The sequence below is a fragment of the Halichoerus grypus genome, chromosome 5, assembly GCF_964656455.1.
Source record: "Halichoerus grypus chromosome 5, mHalGry1.hap1.1, whole genome shotgun sequence".
Taxonomy (NCBI): domain Eukaryota; kingdom Metazoa; phylum Chordata; class Mammalia; order Carnivora; family Phocidae; genus Halichoerus; species Halichoerus grypus.
In genome coordinates this window covers 17,272,103-17,297,395 of record NC_135716.1, presented here as the reverse complement: position 1 = coordinate 17,297,395, position 25,293 = coordinate 17,272,103, and the positions used below count along the sequence as shown (strand labels likewise).

Genomic DNA, 25,293 nt, shown 5'->3' with positions numbered 1-25,293 from the left:
TAAAAAAAAAAAAAAAAAAATTTGTCCAGCTGAGCAACTGAGCCATAAAAACACAAGATGTAGCATCTTAAAGTTCACCTCCAGGGCCCCTGGGGGCTCAGTCGGTTGAGTATCCGACTCTTGATTTCAGCTCAGGTCATGATCTCAGGGTCGTGAGACCGAGCCCCACATCAGGCTCTGTGCTCAGCACGGAGTCTGCTTAAGATTCTCTCCCTCTGCCCCTCCCCCACACTGTCCCTCTCCCTCTCTGTCTTTCTAAAATAAAATAAATCTTAAAAAAAGGGTTCCTTGCCCCCAGCCACCAGCTCTGCTGCTATGGACTGTTGTGTCTAAAGCGGTCTTACGCTACATTACCGAGCACCTGTCGTTCTGTTCCTTCTTTTCCAGCATCGCCGTTTTAAATAACAGTTCTTTCCTCACTTCTGCAATGTCCTCTGAATTGTCATTGCCCTTGGGGGCACGCCATTCTACTCCAGACCGACCCGGAGTGCGGTGAGAAACATCTCCCGTCTTCACGGCGTGGAGCTGGCCCCCACCCGCCTGCTTCTGAGTTAGCAGAGGCCAGGTGACGTGTGCCTGCCCAGGCCACTGAACCTGGTGGCACATCAGCCCCCGCGGCTGCCCCCCCACCCCGCCCCGCGGCTGTGAGAAGTAAAGATTCCTAGGCTTGCTTCTGGTGGTTTGGGTTTAATAAGTCTGCATGGCGGGGGGGGGGGGGGGGGGGTGGCCTCGGGAAGGGGAATTTTGCAAAGCACCCCAGGTGGTATCTGATGGTTTGGGAGCCACATTGTAGGGTCCACCCCCCGCAAAATTCAAGTTTAGATTTAAGTACGCTGGGGAGAAATCAGTAACACTCAGGAACTAACTCAGGGTCACCAGTGACATTTCAAAGGCAATTCCCACTTAACAGATGAGAGAAATGGAGCAAGGATGGAGACACATGAGGAGTGCGCTGGGCAGTCAGGCACGCAGAGCAAAGCCCAAGACCCCGCATCCAGTTCCTCTCTCTGCCCCACCTGCCCCCCATCACCGCCACAGGGCACTGACCCTTCCGAATCCCTTCTTCTGGGGCAGTGGACAGGTGGGGAGGTGTTGTGACTTTAGACCACAGAGGAACAATCACACACATGCGCACACACACACACAAGGTCTACCCTTAGGAACTGAGGTGGAGTCTGTTAACAGCTCTGTCAGAAGACCCAGCAAAGCTAAAAGCATCTTCTTTGGCTTTGATGTCTTGACAAGATGCTTCCTTTGAAAGCCCAGAGACAGCCCTGTTATTTCCTCTGACAGCCCCAGTGAAAAGCCCTGAAATGAGAAGTGGCGTCCCCACCAAAGCCCGGAGGTCCGATTCCTTGAGAGCGGCCCATGTGCTCCCCGGGGTGGGGGGTGGGGGGTGACGTCAGCCTGGGAGGCCCAAGGGGCGCGGGCTCCTCAGCCGGCTCTGACCTCTGCTCTGCCTCGGGCTGGAGACCCCCAGCCACAGGGGTCTCTGCGGTCTGACTCTGCACCTGCCCCCCACATGCCTTCCTAGGGAGATCAGGAGCCTGGACATTTCTTGCATCTGACAGCCAGGCTGTGTGTCAGCCACCTTGAGACAGAGTTTCCAGAGGCTGGTCTGATGGTTTGACCCATCTTTACTTCCCCTGAGGGCCACAGGCCACTTGTAGGGCGAGGTCAGGAACTGCCGCCACCCTGTCTCTGGCAAGGAGGGGGGAGGAGGGATGACCGTGGGCAAGTGCGTCCTTGGGGAGGCTTCCAGAGCCTTGCTGCTCCGTGTGGTCTACCTCTGCAGCGCCGTCCTCCCCAGGGGGCTGGCAGAATCTCAGTCCCACCCCAGACTTCCTGAATCAGGACCTGTATTTTAACAAGATCCCCGTAAAGCTTGTATCCCAGCTCTGCTGCTCCAGGCTGCGTGACCTCGGCCACGCTCCTTAACCTCTCTGAGCTTCTGTGTCTACAGAGGGTCTTTGAAAAGTGAAACACTTAACACTTGACATATACCAAGACTTCAGTGAATGTTAGCTGTCATTGTTATTGGGAAAACGAGTGAGGGAGAATTGGTCTTACCATTCAGACCCGAATCATCCAGCCATGGGGAAGGAGGTCCAGACTGAATGGGAGAAAGTTCCAGATGAAAAGCGAAGAGCCCTCAACGTATGCCTAACGAACAAACGTCAGGATGGACAGAGGAGTGTCTCTGGCCGCCTGCAGCCTCGCTGTTTAATTTGGAGTTAGTTCAGATTAGTGCTCATCCGCTTGGTTTGGGGGTTCCTACCTTCCCTTCCTGCCAGCCCCGCCCCCCCCCCACAAACGCATCTCCAAGAGCCTGCCACTCCCATGACTCTGTTGCCGGCGGAATGAAATGGCAGCTCCTTACCGTGGCCTTCAAGGCCCTTCACAGTCGAGGCCCACGCTGACCAGCCAGCCTCGTCCCAGCTTCCAGCCTCACGGCCTGCCCTTTTGACCTCAGTCCCGTCATTCCTCACATATGTCCTTGCTCGTGGGCTGCCTCCTCCGCCTGGGAGTTTGCTCCTCTGATTGGGGTCCCCCTCCCCTTTCTCTCTACGCTGGGATCCTACTCCACCCTCGGAGCCCTGCTTAACCAGCGGAGGCTGCGTCGTGTGCCAAGAGCACAGGGTTCAGCCTGGACTGACTTTGTTCAAATCCTAGCCCTGCCATGGACTCGCCACATGACCTTGGGCAAGGCACTCGGCCCCCCTGGCCTGGGTCCGCTCTTCCGTACATTGAGGCTCGTAACAACTGCTTGGCAGAGCTGTTGTGAGGACTCCTCCACATAGTGAGGAGAGTTTCAGTGAATCAGAGTCATGGTCGTTTTATTTCTAGAACAAGATAACCTCCTCTGGGAAGCCTTTTGCCTTCCTCCCACCCTGTCCGACGGAATGAGGCACCACCTGCTCCGTGTTTCATCAACTCTTTCTCCTTCTTGTCTGTGCAGCGTCCAGACGGTCCCCTGACGGCCTTCTCGGGGAGGGAGTCCCTGAGCTCCCTGCTTAGAGTCACAGGTCGCCCCACTCTGCACCCCATCTCGTCACTGCTTGACTCTTCTCCATGGTGCTTATCAGCTGTCGGGCTTCTGCCTGTTTATGCCCGTGAACGGGAGCTCTGCCAGAGCGGAGATTCCCGTCGGTTCTCTCATGTATGCTGGGGGCATCTGCACTCCCCGTGCTCAGTATTGGTTGACTACATGAACAGATCACTTTCGTGTTCGGGTGGCACTGCCCTGCCTGGCTGTTAGGGGCTGAATCGGGTCTCCCCCCTACCCCCCCGCCCGCCCCACCCTGCCAAATTCATGTGTTACAGTCCTACCCCTGAGAGTGGGACTGGATTTGCAGATAGGGTTTTTAAAGAGGTGAGGAGAGGGGCACCTGGGTGGCTCAGAGGTTAAACGTCTGCCTTCGGCTCAGGTCATGATCTCAGGGTCCTGGGATCGAGCTCCACATCGGGCTCCTTCTCAGCAGGCAGCCTGCTTCTCCCTGACTGCCCCTCCCCTCCCCTGCTTGTGCTCTCTCTTGCTCAAATAAATAAATAAAATCTTTAAAAAAAATAAAACAAAAAGGTGAGGAAGGCCTTGGGATGAGCCCTAGTCCAGTATGACCGGTGTCCTTCTGGGGAGATCAGGAGCTAGACACATGCAGAAGGAAGGACGTGTGAGGACACAGTGGGAAGGGGGCCATCCACAAGCCAAGGACAGAGGCTTCGGGAGAAACCAACCCTGCAGACACTTCAGTCTTGGACTTGCAGCCCCCACAACTGTGAAAGAAATATTCCTGTTGTGGAAGCCGCCTGCTCTGGGGTCTGGGGTGCTTGTTACGTATGGCAGCCCTGGCTGACTGATACTCCAGCTATGAGCTTCTCGAGGACAAGAGCGCGGCTTTCTTCATCCTCCTGCCCCCACATCCACAGGGCCCAGCCCACACCCAAACGCCATGCACAGGGGTCTGATCGAATTGCATTCCATCCGCAACACGGAGGCTGAGGATGGAGGAAGCACCCGCTGGTGAAGGAAGGCCCTCTTCGTAATGGTCTGTAGAGGCTCGCCGTTTCCATTATATATTATTTGTTCCGAGGTCTTGTCATTGCTCATTCCTCGTTGGGTTTCTCTGTGGTGCGTGATAAATGCCGCAGTGGATACAAGGAAAACCTAGTGCATGTCAAAAACATGCAGAGGAGGCAAGGGTCTGTGTTTGGTACTTGGGCTCCCTTGCCACGAACCATGAACTTGTTGCGCTCTGTCTCCATGGTGCCGTGAGGGCTGGGACGGCTGGAAAGACGGACGTGCTGCACAGAGTAGTCACAAGTGAAGGAGATTTCTCACCTCTCCTCTCCTTCAGGGCCCCAGGATCTTCATCACAAATGTGCTTGGTCCTAACCTACTCAGGCACCCCCCACCCCAAGGCAGGGATCGCTTCTGAGGCTTCCCACTGCCGGGCCCTTGGCACCGGGGCTGGGGCAGCCAGCAAACAGCTGGGTGCTGCCCGTAAGTGGGGTGTTTGCAAGTCAGCACAAAATGTGCCTGCACCCGGGTCAGATCCATGGGAAGCTGGACAGGGTGAGACTGGCCATGCAGGGCGGGTCTGCTGGGATACTCGCCCCCGCCTCCCCACATGGAAGGGGCTGCGTGGGAGTTTTAACAGGCATTTCATTCATTCGTTCATTCATTCATTCACTCTTTCCTTCGTTCATTTGTTTACTTTTGCCAATTCTGCCCGGTATACATCTGAATCTGAAGATGGCTGGCAACACGTAGCCTCCACGCCCGCGAGCACCAGGCTTCACGGCGCTGGTCCCGACCTCGCCATGGCTCACAGGCCCCACGTGCTGCTCTTCTGTAGATGCTCACCCCCTCGTCGTGCCAGGATTATTCTTCCAAGGGCAGTGGTTCTGGCAGCTCCATCGCGGGGACCCTGAGAGATGGATTCTTCAAAGGCTCGATGTGTTCCGAGCCCTGCCTCCACTCCTTGCTTCTCTTCCTTCATCTTTCCTTCTTTGTGATCTGCTGCAGTTTGGACTCCTGGTTGCCCAATGAATATTAGAAGATACTGTTTATTCTGAAATGCAGTTTTTGGAACATTGAGAAGTTCTGGGATGTTTTACCACAATTTGGTTCGCTTCTGGGCCTCATTTGTCAACAGATTTAAATCATCCTACATATTGGGGAGTTTCTGTTAGAAAATTCTCTTCTCCCCTGCACCCATTCCTGCCCGATTTCTTTGTTCTGCAGGACAAAAGTCTCCTTTTGCTCCTTCTCTTAAAAATTGTATGTCAGGGCACCTGGGGGGCTCAGTCTGTGGAGGCTCTGCCTTCGGCTTGGGTCATGATCTTGGGGTCCTGAGATTGAGTCCCGCGTTGGGCTCTCTGCTCATCGGGGAGCCTGCATCTCCCTCTCATGCTCTCTCTCTCTCTCTAAAATAAATTTAGAAAGTATTTCTTAAAAAATTGTATTTCAAATGCCCAAGTCTCTTGGCTAGTGTGTGCAAATTTAGCCACCTTCCACTATGTCAATAGCACCCTCTATGGAACTTTAGAACCCCCTTCCCCTTACAGAGTTCCTCCACTCATATGAGCCCCAACACACGCACATACAGGTGCACACACGTAAGGGTGCGCACGCATGTGCATACGCAGTACTGAGATTTTGCTGTGCCTCCTCACCCCACATCAGCTACAGTTCCCACGAGGTAGCGTCCTGCAGTTAATTTTCCAGACAACGTTTATAGAAAGCATACTATGCGCCAGGTATGGTTCTAGGCTCTGGGGAAACCACAGTGAAAAGTTTCTGCATCTGTGGAGTTTACATCTAAAATAGCACCGTCTAGTAGAAGGTCCCTCAAGGATAGAAACAGCCTGCGCTGTTTAATACAATAGCCACCAGCCACACGTTGCTCTTGAGCACTTGAAAAGTGGCCAGTGTGACTGAGGAACTGATTTTTAATTTTAATTTCATTAATTTAAATTCAAAGAACCGCATGTGGCTAGTGGCTGGTGTATTGAAAGCACAGTTCTAACAGAAGAAATCAATGAGTAGGTAAATACTCTCCCCTCCCTCCTTTAACCACAAAATGTATGAGTAAATCTTAAATATTGGAAAGTGCTATGAAGAAAGCAAAGGAGCGTAAGGAAAAAGAGTGATGGGGGGAGGCATTAATTTCGGTGGGGTGGCGGTCGGGAAAGGCCTCTCTGTGGCAGGATGACTTTCGAATGGAGCCGTGAGCACTGAGGGGCTCTGGGGTGGGACGTTCCAGCAGAGGCCCTGAGATGGAAAGGATGCACCTGTTCCAGCAGCCGGAGGGGGATGCTCGAGAGGGATCAGGAAGCATGGGTTTGCAGCTGTTATTCGGGCACCAAGAAAGGGCTTCATGCAGAAAGGTGACGTGAACTGATTTTTATCTTAAAACATCCCTCAGCTCTGGAGGGGGAGGCAAGAGACCCATGGGAGGCTGCCGCAGGATTCCAGGCAGGAGGTGATGGTAGCTGAGACAAGGCAGGGAGAAGGGGAAGTGGTGCCAAGTGGGCTAGTACTAGATTTATTCCGAAGACAGCATCCACAGGATTGCGGATGGATTCACTGGGGTGACACAAGGAGGTTTTTAGCCAGAATGAGCAATGGTAGAGCCATTGACAGATGAGAAACTCTGGAGGAGGCAGTGAATGGCGGAGGGGGGAATGAGAGTCTGATCAGCAGGAATGTGGAGGCTAAAGATGTTGATTTGGGTGTGCTCAGCAAAAAGACATGGTCCCCTCTGCTCTGCTGTGCCCACGTCCTCTCCTCACCAGTGCCCTAAGGGATCCTCGCCCACTGCTGATGACATTGCCCAGCATGGAAATTCCAGGGCTCCTCCTTAGAATGGCTGGGCCCTGGGTTCACAAGGGGAAATGCCCCTCCCTGAGTCCTGCTCAGCTTTGTCACCTGAGCCCCTAGGCAGGTGGGTATGGGCAGAGTCCCACAGAGTTGCTCATAAAAATAAGTCTTCACTTCTGCATTGACCACTCTCTTCAGTGGGACTCCCAAACCCAAGCCATTCCCCTTCTCCCTGGATGTCAGCTATACGTGTTTGAAAACCCAGCTCCCTTCTCCTTTAACCACACCATGAAAGGGCCCCTCTGTATCAGCCCATGCATCTAGACGCTCAACAAGGCTAGTTCCCCAGTTTGCGTTCTCTTAACATACCCTACTCCTATTAAGCAAATTGTTCCTATACTCCCAAATTAATATTTGTTTAATGCAATTCCAATCAAAATTCCAACAGGATTTTATTTTGCAGATGATTCTGATTTATGAGAATTGATTTAGGTAAATAAGTGATCAAAAGAACCCAGAAATGTTTTGCAAAAGAAGAGTGATATGGAGGAATTCACTCGACCAGATGTTAAAACATACTCTTTTTTGCAGGGGGGGAGTCATGTGGTAGCTGTATTTATTTTTTTCAGGAACCTCCATACTGTTTGTCACAGTGGATGCATAAAACATACTCTATAAAAAAAAAATTAAGTGAGGCATAAGTATGGGTCCCAATAGCTAGATAAGAGGCACAGAATAGATGACCCAGAAACGCCCTAGTATATATAAAAATTTAATGTATGACAAAAATGATTTCACAAATTAGTGAGAAAAGATAACACAATACATGCTATGAGATAATTGGTAACTTTCAAGAAAATGGTTAGAATTGTATCTTACAGCTTAACCCAAGATCAATTCAATTCCAGATGAGTTAAATGTAAAAAATAAAGCTAAACCACTCTAAGAAAACATAGAATAATATGTCTCAGCTATCAAAGAAGACACTTTCTTCTTTTAATGTGCAAGTGATTTTTATTTATTATTTCTGTTGAAGTAAAATTGACATATAATAGGGGCGCCTGGGTGGCTCAGTTGTTAAGCATCTGCCTTTGGCTCAGGTCATGATCTCAGGGTCCTGGGATCGAGCCCCGCATCGGGCTCCTTGCTCTGCGGGAAGCCTGCTTCTCCCTCTCCCGCTCCCCCTGCTTGTGTTCCCTCTCTCGCTGTCTTTCTGTCAAATAAATAAATAAAATCTTTAAAAAAAAAATTGACATATAATACCCTGTTAGTTTCAGATGCTCATTGTAGCGATTCCATGTTTTCTTGTCATTATGAAATGGTCCCCACGATAAGTCTAGTTACCATCTGTCACCATACAGAGTTATTACAGTATCACTGACTATATTCCCTATGCTGTACATTACATCCCCAGGACTTATTTTTTTATAAGTGAAAATTTGTACCTCTTAATCATTACCCTTTACCTATTTCGTGTGCACCCCAAATCCTCCCCTCTCTGGTAACCAGCAGTTTGTTTCTTATAATCGGAAATCACTTTCTACATATAAAATCACAATGAAAGGGGTCACAAAAGAAAAAGGTTGGTAAATTTGCTGCCTAAAACTTAAAATTTTTACATGTAAAACAAGAAAAACACCATATACAAAAGTAGAAGGTAAATGATAGACTAGAAACATTTTGCAACAAATATAATGAAGTACTGATACTCTTAATCTGGAGAGAACTCTTGTAAATTAATAATAAAACCACTGAGCATCACAAGATAAAAATGGCAAAAATAAGCAATTCAAAAAGAAAGAACACACATGGCAAGTAAATCTCTGAAAACAGTTCAACCTGATTAGCAATCAAGGAAAACACAAAGGCATATTAAGATTGAAGCTGAAGCTTAGATTAAGCATCTAATTGGCAAGGCTTTTTCACGGTGATATTTCATGTAGGTAGAGTGGTAAGTCGGGCATTCTCGTTCACTGCCAAGGCAAAGGTTGGCTGGTGCAAAAGTTGGCTGTATGAGTCAAGAGAACTTCAAGTGCACAAACTCTGACCCAGTGCTTCTATATCTAAGCGTTCATCCAAAGGTAGTTGTCAGAAATAAGGACTCCGGGTGTTGACTATAATTTCGTTGAGAAGAACCAAAAACTGGAAATAAATATCCAACAAAGTTGAATGGCTAAATACATCACATGTGGTCTATCCCTACAAGATAATACCACGCAGCCATTTTTTTTAATCATTATTTTGCTCAATATTTATAGAAACCAGGAACCTTTCAATGAGTGAAAGGAAGGAACTATTTGGGGTGATTTTTTTCTCCTTTATACTTCAAAGCGTTTTCTGGATTTTCTCTACTGGTGATTTTACTCTTATGATAAGAATCAAACGTTGATACCCATTTTCTAATGCCCGTGTAAACACCACTTGCTGGCCCCAGGTACGCGTCTTGCTTCTGATGTAGCATCAGTTTAAGTAGCTTGAGAGCCCAGTGACGTCTCGTCTTCGATATCCCCTCCACCAGCCCACCCACCGCTCAGCGCCTTTGTTGCTTTTCTGTATGTTTGCCTCTAAACATGAACGAGTGACCTGCACCCTCGTTTGCTTGCTCTAGGCCAGTTCCCACTGCTGTTTCCAGAGAAAGGAAGAGAAGAATATGATATTTCATTTTCATGTGCCCCACTCTCACCGTCTGTCCTTACCTAGGTGTTTGCTTTGTTTGGGGGGCCAGTTGGGGTGGGTTAGAAAGAAATGCTAGTTTCTCCCACCTTGTGGAAAAACACCGACCCTGTCTTTGTTCTTATCCCACAGGTATGATGCTGCCTCTTGTGTATGGCCGATGGCGCAGTAACAGTATTCTGTGCTGAGATCATTCTCAACACTCGAACATTAGAGTTCAGCATTCAAGGGAAGCCAAAGCCATTGGTGGGGGAATAAAAGCCCAAAGCCTTTTATCTTAGTTGTTCCAAAAATTGCACTGCCCCTTTCCTACCTGCCCACCCACCCCCCCAAATTAAGCTATTGCACGCAGACAGGCAGCATGGCGAGCAAGCGAAAATCCACCACCCCATGCATGGTTCGGACACCGCAAGTAGTAGAACAGGATGTGCCCGAGGAAGGAGACAGGGCCAAAGAGAAAGGAATCAGCACGCCGCAGCCTGAAGCAGCCAAGGACAGTTGGACAGTGGAACCCGAAAACTCTTCCAAAGAAAATGAAGTGATAGAGGTGAAATCTACAGGGGAAAACCAATCCAAAAAACTCCAAGGTGGTTATGAATGCAAATACTGCCCCTACTCCACGCAGAACCTGAACGAGTTCACGGAGCACGTCGACATGCAGCACCCCAACGTGATTCTGAACCCCCTCTACGTGTGTGCCGAATGTAACTTCACAACCAAAAAGTACGACTCCTTGTCTGACCACAACTCCAAGTTCCATCCCGGGGAGACCAACTTCAAGCTGAAGTTGATCAAGCGCAATAATCAGACTGTCTTAGAGCAGTCCATCGAAGCCACCAACCACGTCGTGTCCATCGCCACCAGCGGCCCGGCGAGCGGTGACAGCGATCCTGGGATCTCCGTGAGTAAGACCCCCATCATGAAGCCAGGGAAACCAAAAGCTGATGCCAAGAAGGTGCCCAAGAAGCCCGAGGAGGCCACCCCCGAGAACCACGTGGAGGGGACGGCCCGCCTGGTGACCGACGCGGCTGAGATCCTCTCGAGACTCGGAGGCGTGGAGCTCCTCCAGGACACGCTAGGGCACGTCATGCCTTCTGTCCAGCTCCCACCAAATATCAACCTTGTCCCCAAGGTCCCCGTCCCGCTGAATACTACCAAATACAACTCCGCCCTGGACACGAATGCCACTATGATCAACTCCTTCAACAAGTTCCCTTACCCAACACAGGCTGAGTTGTCCTGGCTAACCGCGGCTTCCAAACACCCAGAGGAGCACATCAGAATCTGGTTTGCCACACAGCGCTTAAAGCACGGCATCAGCTGGTCCCCAGAGGAGGTGGAGGAGGCCCGGAAAAAGATGTTTAATGGCACCATCCAGTCGGTACCCCCGACGATCACCGTGCTGCCAGCCCAGTTGGCGCCCACAAAGATGTCACAGCCCATCCTCCAGACAGCGCTGCCATGCCAGATTCTCGGCCAGACCAGCCTGGTGCTGACTCAGGTGACGAGCGGGTCAACAACCGTCTCCTGCTCCCCCATCACGCTTGCCGTGGCCGGAGTGACCAACCACGGCCAAAAGAGACCTTTAGTGACTCCCCAAGCTGCCTCTGAGCCCAAGCGTCCACATGTCGCTCAGGTGCCAGAGCCCCCACCCAAGGTGGCCAACCCTTCGCTGACCCCGGCCAGCGACCGTAAGAAGACAAAGGAGCAGATCGCACATCTCAAGGCGAGCTTTCTCCAGAGCCAGTTCCCTGACGATGCGGAGGTCTATCGGCTCATCGAGGTGACCGGCCTTGCCAGGAGTGAGATCAAGAAGTGGTTCAGCGACCACCGGTACCGGTGTCAAAGGGGCATCGTCCACATCACCAGCGAATCCCTTGCCAAAGACCAGCTGGCCATCGCAGCCTCCCGACACGGCCGCACGTACCACGCATACCCAGACTTTGCCCCACAGAAATTCAAAGAAAAAACCCAGGGTCAGGTTAAAATCCTGGAAGACAGCTTTCTGAAAAGCTCCTTCCCGACCCAAGTAGAACTGGATAGGCTAAGGGTGGACACGAAACTGAGCAGGAGAGAGATTGAATCCTGGTTCTCGGAGAGACGGAAGCTTCGGGACAGCATGGAGCAAGCTGTCTTGGATTCCATGGGGGCTGGCAAAAAAGCCCAAGACGTGGTGGCCCCCAACGGTGCTCTGTCTCGGCTCGACCAGCTCTCTGGGGCCCAGCTAGCCGGTGCTCTGCCCAGCCCTTCACCAGCAATTACAAAGAGCCAAGAACAGGTACATCTCCTGAGGAGCACGTTTGCAAGAACCCAGTGGCCTACCCCCCAGGAGTATGACCAGTTAGCAGCCAAGACCGGCCTGGTCCGAACTGAAATTGTGCGTTGGTTCAAGGAGAACAGATGCTTGCTAAAAACCGGGACCTTAAAGTGGATGGAGCAGTCCCAGCACCAGCACCTGGCCGGCGAGCACGGTTACGATGCCTCGCAGAGGAGAGCCGCGAGGGCCGGCACCGCCGAGAGCCCGAAGAACGGGAGCGAGGTGGCTCAGCCACATTACAAGGACCCCAAAAAGCTCTGCGAAGAGGACTTGGAGAAGTTGGTACCCAGGGTGAAAGTGAGCAACGAGCAAGCAAAAGATGGGGCGCCGGCCAAGCCTCCAGAAGCCACCTCGGACAGGTCAGAGGGCAGTGGCGGGGACGGCCCGGGCAGCGACGAGAACGAGGAGTCGGGCGTTGTGGATTGGGTGGAGGTCACGGTCGGAGAGGAGGACGCCGTCTCAGACAGATCCGACAGCTGGAGTCAGACCGCAGCCGAAGGCACCGCAGAACTGGCCGGCTCGGACTCCGACAGCATCCCTGCCGAGGCCGGCCAGGCCTAACAGGTAACTAACTCCACCTGCTCTCCACCCAGGGAACGAGGGGAGCATGCTGCTTTTCTTTCTTTTTATTGCCAGGGTCAATAGAGGTTGTAGGGGACAGAGATGTTGACACAGATGATGGGGTCTTGTTTTTAAAAGGAAGAAAAATAGTGATGCCAGCAGGCCGGGTCGAAAGACCCGGAGGGGGTCCTGCTGGACCAGTCAAGAGGGTCGTTGGCTTCACGTAGGATGGCACGCAGGTGCGAGCCAGCAGGATGCCAGAGCAGAGTCTGCTGAACGTATAGAGAGAGAGCAGATAAAGAAGGAGGGAGGGTCCGGGAGACTCAGAAAGGAAAGGAGCATGAGTCCCGTCTTTGCTTGGGGTCTGGGGTTTTTATTAACGATTGTGGTCTAGTGCATGTGGCCTCTCAGGCACCCAGGAACTGGTCAGAACAAGGACAGGGCGCAGGTGTCCTCCTAAGTCTCTCATTCCCTGGAGCCCAGAGGGTCTTGATGTAAGATGTCTAGCGCCAGTGGTCTGGAATAGGCAGATGCACCTGCCGGCCTCGCCTGGTCATTCCTGGGATGTTACCTGTTGTGCTGGAAGACTCCAGAGAAATCATTAACTCCTTGCCCCTTACAAGGAGGACATACACTAAGGCGTGCATAGGGCGGAGGTGCAGGTCCTCTCGAGAACAGAAGCAGGAAAGGGAGCGAAAAGCAGACTTTTATGGGCTCCTTCAGTTTCCTTGTAGGGACTCACGAGGGGCTGGCAGATCCTGTGTCCCCATCTGCAAGGCTGAGGGGTGACGATGCTGCCGCCAGTGGCCTGTTTTGGACACCACCCTCCGGGGCCTGTCCGTTCGGACGTCTAGACGCAGTTGTAGCCCGGAGAAATCCTTCGCCTGCTTTGTGTTCACTGCTGTAAGAAACAAGCACGAAAAGGATGGGTCTTTTCCTTTTTCTTTCCTTTTTTTTTTTTTTTTTTTCATTTTCTTTCCTTTTGGGATTTTTAAGAGTAATTAACCAAGTTTACTGGCTAGAGATTTGGGGTTGTTTCTTTTAACCTGACAGGTCTGGGTATTTGCCTTGGCATGGCTAAAGGAAGGCACGGATCTCACTAAGTAACCCAGCTCCTAATTGTGCTGATTGGGTCCCTGGAACCCCTTCAAATCTGGAAGAGACTGATGTAAATGAGGCCTGTGGAGCCACAAAAGCCTGGGAAGGGAGGTTACCATGGTTACTAATGGCCATGTCATCCACATGATGGGACATGCCACCCAAGCCCTGGTGTTTGTGCTTTCACGAGAGGTCTGCGCACGTCAAGGCCTAAAAGCCCAGCCGCCTGCTTGGTGGTGGGTTTAGAGTAGAGGGGGCAGCGGGGAGAGGGGTGCAGGAGGCAGAGATCACCTTGGCCAAAGCCGAAACGTTCCAAGGGCAGCTTGGAACCAGGAGGAAGATGTGCGATTTACAATCTGCCCGGATGGGCTTCTCCAGAGGTCACTTAAAAGGCAACAGAAGGGGACCCCGCCTCCCGCCCCCCGCGTCATCTTTTCAAATAATAAAATAAAGGTAAGAACCTCCAGAATGATTGCAAAGGTTCCCAAGGGAGCCCTGGAAATTACCATACCTCTTTATTAATGAGTTCGGACAACTTTGGTCAGCCACTCATCGACTCATTTATTTTGTAGTAAGATAAGGTGCCTGGCAACAAAATAAAGTCTTCTGGAAACCCTGTTTTAGCCAGTTCTATCAGCTAGTGAAAGAGCGATTTAAGGGACAGCCAATTGCAGATGCCAGCAAGTCTTCTTCCCCGCTGCCCCCGCACCCCGACTTTTCAGGGGAGCGGTCATGGGTTACAGGTGAGGATGCAGCACAGCGGGGACGGGCTGGTGATAGGAGGGGGCTAAAGGCTGCGGAGGCCACCGAGAGTACCCACTGCCCCCCACCATCTGGCTACCCTGGTTCCTCCCTCTGGCTATTGTCCTGCCTTCTTTTGAAACACTACCAGCCCCACTCATATCTTCCTTGTTGAAATGAGGGAGCGATTTTTTTTTGTCGAGTCAGAATCTCCTGAAAGCTCCTTGTCTGCCTTGTCCTTGACCTTTTCCAGTGCCTGACGGAAGTCTACGTGATTGCTTTTTCCTCCTGCCGTGGAGCAGACAATAGGGCTCAGTTCAATTCAGCAAATCCATTCTGCACTCCTACTGTGCGCCAGGCTCTGTGCTAAGCACCAGGTTAACGGGATGAAGAAGACAGATGAGAGTCCTCACTCACACGGAGCTCAGTCAGGCCGAGGAGAGAGGAAGTTGCTCTTTCCTTTACTGGCCGGGGTGATCCATGGGGTGATGGGGACGTGCACAGCTGTGCACGGGAGCACTCAGGAGGGGCACCCAGGCTGAGGTCAGGGCAGGCTGCCTGGAGGAAGGGACATCTGTCTCGGGCTAGCTGAGGGGAAGGAGTTAACCAGGCACCAACAAGGAAGAGTGGTTCATGTGGAAGCAGCAGACAAGGCAGAGAAGGAATGGTACAGTTGAGGAGCCAAGAGAGTTGGGGCATAGCCAGCAACCTGAGTGTGGGGCTCGGGACGATGGGAAAGGGCAACTGGAAGAAAAGACGATGGTTTTCCCCAGCAGGCAAAGCTATTCCGAACCAGTCGTGTTGCGAGTTTGAATATGAGAATGCTAAGTGTCCCTGTCTCCCAGAGTGAGCTCGGGTGGCACTTCCAGATCCCCATCCCTGAGTGGGGGTTGTCTAGAGGGAGGCCTCTAGACGGACGCCCCTGTGGCCACCTGTCCCCATGCCTTCTCCCCCAAGCTGTACCACCACCAACAGCTGAAAATGCCCACCTATGTTGGCTGTCACTGTGTGGCCCCTGACCTAAGGCCCGAGAGAAACACAAAGAGGGGACATAATGCTAGAACCATAGAGAGGAGCTTTGGAGGGAAGGGCAGAAGGATGGAAGGGAGCGGTCCAAGGCCTCCTGAGGATCCGAGGCGGGGCTAAGTGCTCTGGCCACAGATGGTCTCACTCAGTGCTCCTAGTGATGCTGACAGGTAAGCTTCTCTAGATATTTTTTCTTTTTTAAGATTTATGGGCTCGATCCTACGACCCTGAGATCATGACCCGAGCCAAAATCAAGAGTCAGACACTCAACCGAGCCACCCAGGCGCCCCTCTAGATTTTTATAAACCCAGAAACTGAGGCTCAGAAACCAAGGAGCTTACCCCATACTCCCAGCCCCTTGGCTCCACCCCAGAGCCCTGGCTCCTACAGCTGTCTCTGGCTCTCTATTTTTGATGGAAATTCCCCATTTCTGGCTGACCCCCCAGCAGTGGGGTTGGGAGGTGGGGAATACCTAGGGTGTTTAGAATCGACCATTGAACATTAGACAATTCGGAGATGAAGGAACTAGCTGCTTTCTTCCCCTCTCTCCCCCGCAAAAAAAAATCAGGAACACCCAGAAACCCCCTTTTACGTTTCTTTATGGTAAACGCCACAAGCATGAGCTGAAAAATGTTCCTAAACAAGATGCTAAGATCTGCTCGACACCTGGTGACATCTGACATCCCTACTTGGCTTCCTGATATTTCCGAGGTGCCACCATGTGGAGAGACAGTCTGCCATCCACACTGGGGGTGGCATCCTGGACAGAGGCACCCCTTAAAGGAACCTTTCAACTTGGAAGGAATCCCTCCAAATTACTTCACAGCTTTTATGAACTGAACACATGGGTCTCTTGAAATTCATAAATATTCAGTGATGCCTTTATTTAAACACATATTTATTTAGGAAGCTGCAGTTGAGTTCAGTTGTTACACATACAGTAATCCTGAAAATAATGCACAGTTTTGGCTTCAGAAAAGGTGTTATGGGACGTATATACGAGAGAGAGAGCGAGAGGATGAACTTGGGTGAGCCCCTGAGAGCAGACGCCTGGGTTTCCCCCTCGGTTGGAGTTAAACATCCCCTCTGCTAAAGCTTCCCAAGGCTTATGACAGCGTCCGACTCAGGCCGGGCTCCCTCAGCCTTGAGGTTAGACAGAAAGATAAGGAGTCCATTCCAAACCTTGAATTGTGTTGTCTTGATTCTACCTCTGGGTCTAATTATCGAGCCATCCATTGAGAGACCTGTCCTGGTGAGAGGCTGAACAGTAAATTCCTCCTTTCCGAAAAATGAGTCAGAATACTTGAGCCACACATGGCCAGACATATGCCTCGATGTTTGGCCAGATGGAACATCCCAGTACTCCTACTACTAAGAGTTTCTATTTACTGGTCTGTGCCATGTGCTTGGGATTCTTCTAAGCACATCCAGTAAATCATTTAAACTTCACTTCATCCCCCGTGGAGGTAGGTGTGGCTTTCTTCCCATTTTGCAGAGGGCAAAACTGAGGCTCAGAGAGACTTGCCCTGGGTTCCCCAGCTCGCAGCTGGTGGAGGCTGAAGGCCATCTCTTGTCTGTCAGGCCAGCGCCTGACCCAGCCACAGGGGCAGCACCAGTGTGCTCCGGCCGGACCAACAGGACTTGGCCATTTCTTAATACTACACACAAAAACTAATACACAAGTACTCATTCACCAACTCTGCTACCTCCCGATTTGTGACAATTTCCAACTCATGATTAGGGGTGGCTTTGGAGAATGGAGAAGAGATAAAGTTTGTGAAATGCCAGAAAAATATTTTCTATAGTTCAGCTTGCTTCAAAAATTCAAGGCTACCAAGTGTTGCATCCTGGCTATAATTTAGGATTCAAGGCTTCAAAAATTCAAGGCTACCAAGTGTTGTATCCTGTCTACAATTTAGGATCCAGGATATGTGTGCCCTCATATCTGTTCAGATTAGCTGTCTAAATACAGATATTTGAATGAGTGGATGGGTGGAAGGATGGATGGATGGATGGAAGGATGGATGGATGGATGAAAATGTAATTATCTGTTTCCCTGTCTCTCCTCCACCAGACCCTTGAACACAGGGACCATATCCCATTAATCTCTGAGTCCCCAGTGCCTGATTCAGAGTGGATGCGTAATAGCAGTGTATTGAACCACCCTGAGAATTAACAAACATAGTTGGCTCTCAATTGTCTGGAATCTGGTATTTCAATCCTTTGCTCCTCCTCACTGTTTTCCATCAGTCAGTAACCCCATTGGCTGATGGCAGGCAGAATAGAGAAGCTGGGGACAGTTTGCTTTCCATGTGTGTGTGAGCAGCTGAAGGAAAAGGTCTGCTGGAGAACCCCTCACTGGGTATTTACTGGGTGATGCTTCTCAGGGACTACACATTAGCCTCGCTGCCCCGGCGCCTAATGGAGAGTTAAATGTGACCACTTCCATTTACCTAATTCTGGAGCTTCTCACGTTAGGAACTCTCACTGTGCTTTGGGAAGCTTGTAGCAACTTAGGAACCATGAAGTCTAAGTTCCCTCATGTGTCAGAGGAAGGATGCGGGCCCCAGGGAGAGGAAGTCACTGGTCCAGAGGCATCCATCGTAAGTGACTTGGCTCCTTCGTGCACCAGGTATTTGTGGTATTTGCCAGACCCTGGGGGCTGTGGTGCCCAGCACGTCCCTGTCCTCATGGAGCCCACAGTCTAGTGAGGAATGAAGCTTTAAGCAAACAAAAAGGAAAGACTGCCATGCTGACCAGTTTTTTGAAGGAAAGGTACATAGCCTGTGAGAATATGGAATAGGGGAATTAGATTTGATTTAAGTGGTTGGGGGAGTTTTCTCTGGAGAGCTAATAAATGAAATCCAAAAAGTCAAGTACTTGCTGGCTGAGCAGAGAGGAGGGGGCCAGCGTTCCAGGCAGAAGATACAGCATACTCAAAGGCCCTGAGGCCAGGGCGCCTGGGTGGCTCGGTCGTTAAGCGTCTGCCTTCGGCTCAGGTCATGATCCCAGGGTCCTGGGATCGAGTCCCACATCGGGCTCCCTGCTCAGCGGGAGGCCTGCTTCTCCCTCTCCCACTCCTCCTGCTTGTGTTCCTGCTCTCACTGTCTCTCTCTCTGTCAAATAAATAAATAAAATCTTTAAAAAAAAAAAAAAAAAAAAAAGGCCCTGAGGCCAGAGGGAACTTAAGACATCAGGGGACCTAAAAGGTAGCCATTGTGGCTGTGATTTGCCTGAGTTCACACTTCATAGACATACCGGGGTTAAAAGCCAGAGTGCTAGGGGGACTCATGTATAACCCAAATTTCCCTTGAAATTCCTCTGCCTCACCAGTAAAGAAGACTCTACATGATTCTGCGTGCATGATCCTGTACAGAAAGGTTGAGGCACGCTGAGATACTCCAGGAAGGAGTGAAAGGAAAGTCATGTTGCAGAGATCCGGGTGTTCAGACCTTTCTGCCCTAGTGGTAAATGGAGGATGGATGGTGGAAAATTCTAGAGCATCCACATGCCCATTACTTTATTCTCTTATGAGTAAGTTTCTATAACCTTAACACTTATGATATTAGCCAACTAGGGCTGCCAGAACAGAAGACCACAGACTGAGTGGCTTAAACAACATAGATTTATTTCCTCACCCTTCTTCTGGGGACTGAAAGCTCAAGATCCAGGTGCCAGCAGGGTTGGTGGCTGGTGAGGCCTCTCTCCTTGGCTTGCAGGCGGCTACCTTATCTCTGTGTGCTCTCCTGGTCCTTCCTCTGTGCATGTGCACTCCTTATAAGGACACTAGGGCCCCACCCCCATGACCTCATTTAACCATAATCACCTTGAAGGCCCATCTCCCAATACAGTCATATTGGGGATTGGGCTTCAACAGATGAATGGTCGGGGAGGGGACATAATTCAGTCCATAGCACTAATAGAGTTGTCTGTTGCTGTCAAGATTAAATGAAACAATACAGGTGAAATCCCCTAATCGGGGTGGCAGGGAGGGGGCATTAGCATCAGCAATGCTCAGCTGCCTACTCTGAATTGACTCTTCTATATGGAGACGACCTTGGCCAACTGCTTCCTGCCTTTCCAAGTTGACTTTTTCAGTTGGGGCCCCACTTGTACAAGCTCATGCCATTGGGTGTTTTGTTTTTTTTTTTTTAAAGATTTTATTTATTTATTTGACAGAGCGAGATACAGTGGGAGAGAGAGCACAAGCAGGGGGAGCAGGAGAGGGAGAAGGAGACTCCCCGCTAAGCAAGGAGCCTGATGCGGGGCTCGATCCCAGGACCCTGGGATCATGACCTGAGCTGAAGGCAGACGCTTAACAACTGAGCCACCCAGGCGCCCCGCCACTGGGTGTTAATTGCATCTCAGAGGGGTGGGGGTGGGGAGCTGAGCCCTTACTGTACCAGGCACTTTGCATGTGTCGACAATGCTCTGAAGTCAACATTTTTTTTTTTCATCTTATGGTGGGGGAGAATGAGGCCCAGAAAGGTAACTCATCCAAGATCGTTGAGCTGGAAAGTGGGGGAGCTTGCCATCAAACCCAAATCCACATGCATAAACACGAGGGCTGTGCCTTGTGAGTTTAAAATACAATTCTGTATGCTCAAATTCTTTGGACTCCTCTGGATAATGTCCTTGGATGGAAAAAGGGCGGGAAGAGCCAGTAGCCCCTCTGATTCCCTCTGCCATGGAGCCTCCTTGCAAGCAGCCTGGGGGCAGATTTACCTGGCTTTTAAGTCTCAGCAATTTCCCCAAGCCTAGAGGCTCCCCAGACTGCTGCAGGGAAAGAGCGCTGGCCAGATGTGTCTTGGCGAGTTGTGCCTGAGTTGACCAAGGCCTGGCATGGGAACGATTTGGGATGGGATGGAGTCTTCCTGGTCCCCTGGGAAATTGCTTAATCCCTCTCCCTGCCACCCTATTTTCCTCTTCCCAATTCTAATTAAAATCAGACCATGCCCCCTCTCAAGAAAAGAAAGTTTGACTCAAATATTATTCAGATAATAAATCACTATCACAGTGCTTGTTTTTCTTTCTCACGGAGTACAGTGTTACTCTCTCCTGAGTCCGCAGGGCTTAGGGAAATCCCTACAGGGAAAATTAAAGAGATGGAGAAACAGAAAGGTATCACACGGGGAAAGAATTCTAATTGTTTCATGTTTCCCTAACGGGTAAAGTAATAAAGAGGCAGATTTTGCTGAAGAATTGGATAGTACTTTTTAACCTTCCAAGCCGTCCCCGAGATAGAAAGGGGCCGCTGTGGAGGCAGAGGGTCCCCTGTCCTGGGCAGTGTTTAGGGAAAGGCTGGCTGTCTGCTTGGTAGAGGTGTTTGAATAGTGGCCATAAGCAAAGGGCCTGATGACCTTGCTGTTTCCTCCCAAAGCTGAGATCCGGTGCTCCGCGGGATCAAGTAATCAATCCATCAGGTCACTGGTTCTCTGCAGAGGGGAATGTCTCTGACCCAGGGGTAAGATTGCAGCTAGAAGCCCAGGGGATTAGCAAGCGGCCACATCCTCAAAATCACTGTGCTACTCGAAAATAAAAACCTGAGGTGGGGGCTCTGTCACCAACCTTGTGTAACCAGCCGCCCCTCCAAAAGCACCGTGCTTTTCCCCTTTTTCATTCACTAATGAACTTCGGAGTATCCTGTGGGGGCCAGAGCCAGTGCGGGGAGGGGGGACAGGGGTCAGCCGTGAACGCTGTGGGCCCCGTCCGCGTCCGCACAGGATGTACAACTGACCAGGCAGTTTGAAGACAGCGTGATATGGTTGTGCTGGGATCCCCAGGCGCAGGAGCATTTCACAAGGAGACCCCAGCGCACTGGGGAGCAAGGCCTTCCGGGGAAGCAGCCTATGGCTAGCCCGGGCTGCCCCGGGGGAGGCGCCTGGGCCACTGCTGTGTCCCTCCCTTCTGTTTCCAGCAGCTTCCCAGCCTCGCTCTGAGAGCTCGGCCGGCCCCCCCAGACTGGCCACTGCGACGCACCCTGGGAGAGGTCAAGGAGAGCTGAAGTCCGGCGGCTTCAAAGGTGCTCCCAAGGGCGCAGAGCCGTCCACAGACACCCGGGGTCGCTGCAAAAGCAGCTCTGTCTCTTGTTCTCCGGGTCACCCTTTGGCCCTTGCAGTCTGTTTTGGGCGGGGGGCGGGGGCTGGTTTAAGGGCTTTGATAGGTAGTTCTTTTCTTCATTAATACATCGGGTTGGAGCATTATGTGTGTTCATGTCCACAAGAAATGACACAGGGAATCCTAACACTGCCAGATGAAGAACCACCTTAATACTGAGGTCTGTCTAAAAGTGGGAGAGTTCGTGCCATTCACTTGAAGGGATGGGTTCCGTCCCATTTTTGAGAGGGAAAGAAAATAGGTCTCCTCGCGTGCACGCGCGTGCACACACACACACACACACACACACACACAGGGGAGCTCACTGACCCCTAAGGCCCCGATTTTACACCTGGCCTTCCTCACGGAAAAATGAAGCAGTATTTGGGGAGCACCTGCTTGCTTGGCACTCCTCCTCTGTGACCCTCGCAGAGGCCCAGCAGGTGTGAAGTATGGAAGCGAGTCTCGGGGACGTGAAGTGACGTGGCAGAGCCTGGGTCCCCGCTACTCCGCTCTTTCCACTCGGCCGAGTTCGCAGGAGGCCGGCGGTGGTCCCTGTGCCCGCACTGGACCAGTGCTGTCCCCTTGCCAGCCCTGCGCCCTCCCCTGGGATTCCTCTGCCCGCAGCTCCAGATCCCGGGAGCCCACGGAGCAATAAGGGCGGTCCGTCTTCACTTCCTCGGGCTGCCTTCAAGCGGGTGGCTTACACAACAGAACTGTATTCTCTCACAGTTCTGGAGACTGCAAGTCTGGTGCTGGCAGGGTTGTTTCTTTCTGGGGCTGTGAGGGAGAGTGTTCCACGCCTCTCTCCTAGCTTCTGGTGGGTAGCTGGCAGCCCTTGGCATCCGTAGGCTTCTAGATGCATCACCATGGTCTCTGCCTTTGTCTTCGCGTGGTGTCCTCCCTGCGTGAATCCGTCTGTGTCTGGATTTCCTGTTTATGACGTCACCAGTCGTATTGGATTAGGGGCCATCCGAATGACCGCATTTTAACTTGATTACTTACCTCTATAAAGGAATCTCCACATCGGGTGACATTCTGAGATCCTGAGGATTAGGACATCAATATAGCTTGTTGAGGAGACACAATTCAACTCATCAGAGGGTCCTTGCACTGTTTTCATAACTTCAAAGAATATAAGAATTAAGCATTTCTCCATACGGGCTCTTAATAAATACCGTTCATATGTTATGAGCACAGACTCTGGAGATTGCCTGGGTTGGAATCCTGACTGGGCCATTTCCGAGCTGTATAATCTTGGGCAAAGTATTTAGCCTCCCTGTGCTCAGTCTCCTCAGCAGTAAAATGGGAATAATGGTCACACACCATTGGGTTGATATGAACATCAAATTAAAAATACCCTTAAAATGTCTCATCTTGGTATGATCCTACCATGCTTGGAAAAGGCTGCACCTAACAAAGCAACAAAGGTATATAATACTATGTAGTATACTAAGTATAACACTTACTATGTAGTCGCGTACTAGACACTGTGCCAAATGCTGGGGCGTATGTCAGCTTACTTAATCAGCACCTATTATTACCCATTTTACAGAAGCAAAAACGAAGCCCTAGAGAGATTAAGTCACATGTGTATGGCCCAACTGTCAGTAAACAAAATAGTTAGGACCTGAATCCAGTTTGTCGGACTCTGGAACCTCTCAGGAACCACTGTGTCTGCCCGCCCCCCCCCCCCGCCCCCGCCACACACACACACACACACACACAGGAATAAGGAAAGGGCCTTGTAATGATGTAAACAATACCAGGCCACCACCTCCACTTGCCCAGAAAAGCCTCCTGATTTCAAAAGCCTGATTCTGGGGGTGCTTCCTGTGATGTCAGACTGGGCTCAGAAACACACACTCCTTTTTAAAAACTGGCCCCAGGGCGCCTGGGTGGCTCAGTTGGTGAAGCGTCTGCCTTCAGCTCAGGTCATGATCTCGAGGTCCTGGGATCGAGCCCCTAACCCCCTAATCAGCGGGAAGTCTGCTTCTCCCTCTCCCTCTGTCCCTCCTCCCTGCTCGTGCTCGCTCGGTCTCTCAAATAAATAAAATCTTAAAAAAAAAAAAAAAAAAAAAAAACCTGGCCCCAAACCTGGGCACTTTTCTCTCCTGCAAGCCCCAGGATGGCTTTGGAAGGGGTCCTCCCCAGGAAAGCCAGGAAGAGCGAACCCTGCCCCCTCCCCCCAGGGAATGATCATCTCCTGACATCTTGTCTCTGGTTTTGTGTCGTCTTCCTAGGGACGTCCGTCAGAACTGCATTGCTGATAAAGGGGACTCTCTGTCTTTGACGAAAGAAGAGAACCTCCCTCCCCGGCCGTGGGCCACCCTGGCCAGAGACTCCAAGTGGAACCACTTAGCGGGCGCGTGGCTGCAGGGTACAAGAACCCCCTTCCTCACTCACACCGCCCAGAGGACCGGTGGGAATTGTTCATAGTGCCAAAGTCCTACTACTGCGTTTTCAATGGGTCCCTGTAAATAGTTTGCGCCTTCGCCCTGGCCCCCACCTCTTGCTATACTGGAACCAATTTGTACAATGTGGGAATTTTGTTACCTTTTTAATCAAGGGCAACGTCCTTTTCCAGCACTACCATTGTAAGGTTTTTTCCAGGCGGGAGGGCTGATCACACTTGCTTTTCTCTTTTTTCCTTTTCTTTTTTTTTAAACTTTATTTTATTAATTTTGGGGAGGGGGGATGTTAGCATTAGTGCCATTATATCTACTGGATTTTAGGTAGGGAGAGTTTTTGTTTTTTAAAGTAGTTTGAAATTTGGGCGATTTCTCTGTGGGAAGGGCTAGGATTGGGGCATCTGTCTCCACTTTGAGAGGGTTTACAGATGACAGATCTTCCCCATCAGACCCATTTCCAGTTCTTCCCCCAGCCACCCCTGGGGTCCCTGTTCAGCCACGCACAAGGCTTTCCGAACTGCCAAGAGGTAGGTCTGGTTTCTCAACCACCTGGCCTCTTCGGCTGACCTTGGGCCGAGCCAGCACCAGAGACCTGGGGAGCAGGTGGCTCCCCACTTTCAGCCTCTTTTCAGATACCAGCAGAAAGGGCTCCCACCTTTTTAGCATTACCATTACTTCTATGAAATTAAAACAAAAAGAGGTCTTCCTATCTAGATGGTACAAAGATGAACAGCTTCGGTTTTGATTTCTGTTCCTGATTGGCTTTTCTCAGTGTGGTTTTTGACAAGATTTCAGCTTGAAGCCTCACCATGAATTGATTTTTGTTTGTTTGTGTGTTTGTTTTTGGGCCAATTTTAGATTCCTGAGTGCACTTTTTTTTTTCTTTCCAGTTAGTCCTAACTTTTAAAGAGGAAAAACCAAGAGACCTATCTGGTGTAAATGTTGCAATATGAGTTGTGTTTGCAAACCCCCCCCGCCATCACCCCCCATTTGGGTACACTGCACAAATAAAATGCTAGGGAGTTTGGAAAAAAAAACCATTTTTTCTAACTTGTTGCTCATTTGTTGTAACTCAATAAAGCAAAGACTAAACATTTTTATAACCTTTTCCTCTGCTCCTCGTTCTTCATTGTTGCCTGGCCCCTAGGGCATGGCATGAGGGAAGGGCTCCAACTCAGCCACTCCCCATTTCAGAGCGGTTATGACCGATTCACTTGACATTTCTCATTTTCTGTCTTGGTGAGGTCCGACAGCACAAATGGGACTTTAAAAACAGGGCGTAAATGTTGATATGGAAATCTGTCATATCTCTTTGACACAGAGAAGTAAGTGATAGGCCCTCCCTCCTCCAGGGTCTTCACAAATAGATTCATAAACTCCTGCAGAGTGGGAATGAGATCCACAGGCCAGGGGCGGCACCATTGCTCACACTCACGTGACCCAAGGTAAGTCACTACCCTCCCTGGACTGCCGAGGACTGGTGACAAGGACACTGCCATTTCTCGGAGAAGGCTGGCTTTTGTGTCTCTGCCCAGGTAAGGTTTCAA

At 50.8% G+C, this 25,293-nt stretch overlaps 1 protein-coding gene across 4 annotated transcripts in view; it reads left to right on the top strand.

Moving 5' to 3' along the window:
- Positions 1–24,853, top strand: part of ZHX2 (zinc fingers and homeoboxes 2) — a 154,831-nt gene extending 129,978 nt beyond the window's left edge. For 3 of the 4 annotated variants that reach the window (XM_036108338.2, XM_036108336.2, XM_036108337.2), the window contains exons 3-4: positions 9,629–12,377; positions 23,579–24,853. In XM_036108338.2, the coding sequence (XP_035964231.2) occupies positions 9,858–12,374 (2,517 nt within the window). In that variant the 5' untranslated portion in view covers positions 9,629–9,857 and the 3' untranslated portion in view covers positions 12,375–12,377; positions 23,579–24,853. Of the gene's footprint in view, positions 1–9,628; positions 12,378–13,097; positions 13,278–23,578 lie in introns of all 4 variants that reach the window. The other variant, XR_013447711.1, reaches the window with a different exon arrangement.
- The last annotated feature ends 440 nt before the right edge of the window (positions 24,854–25,293 follow it).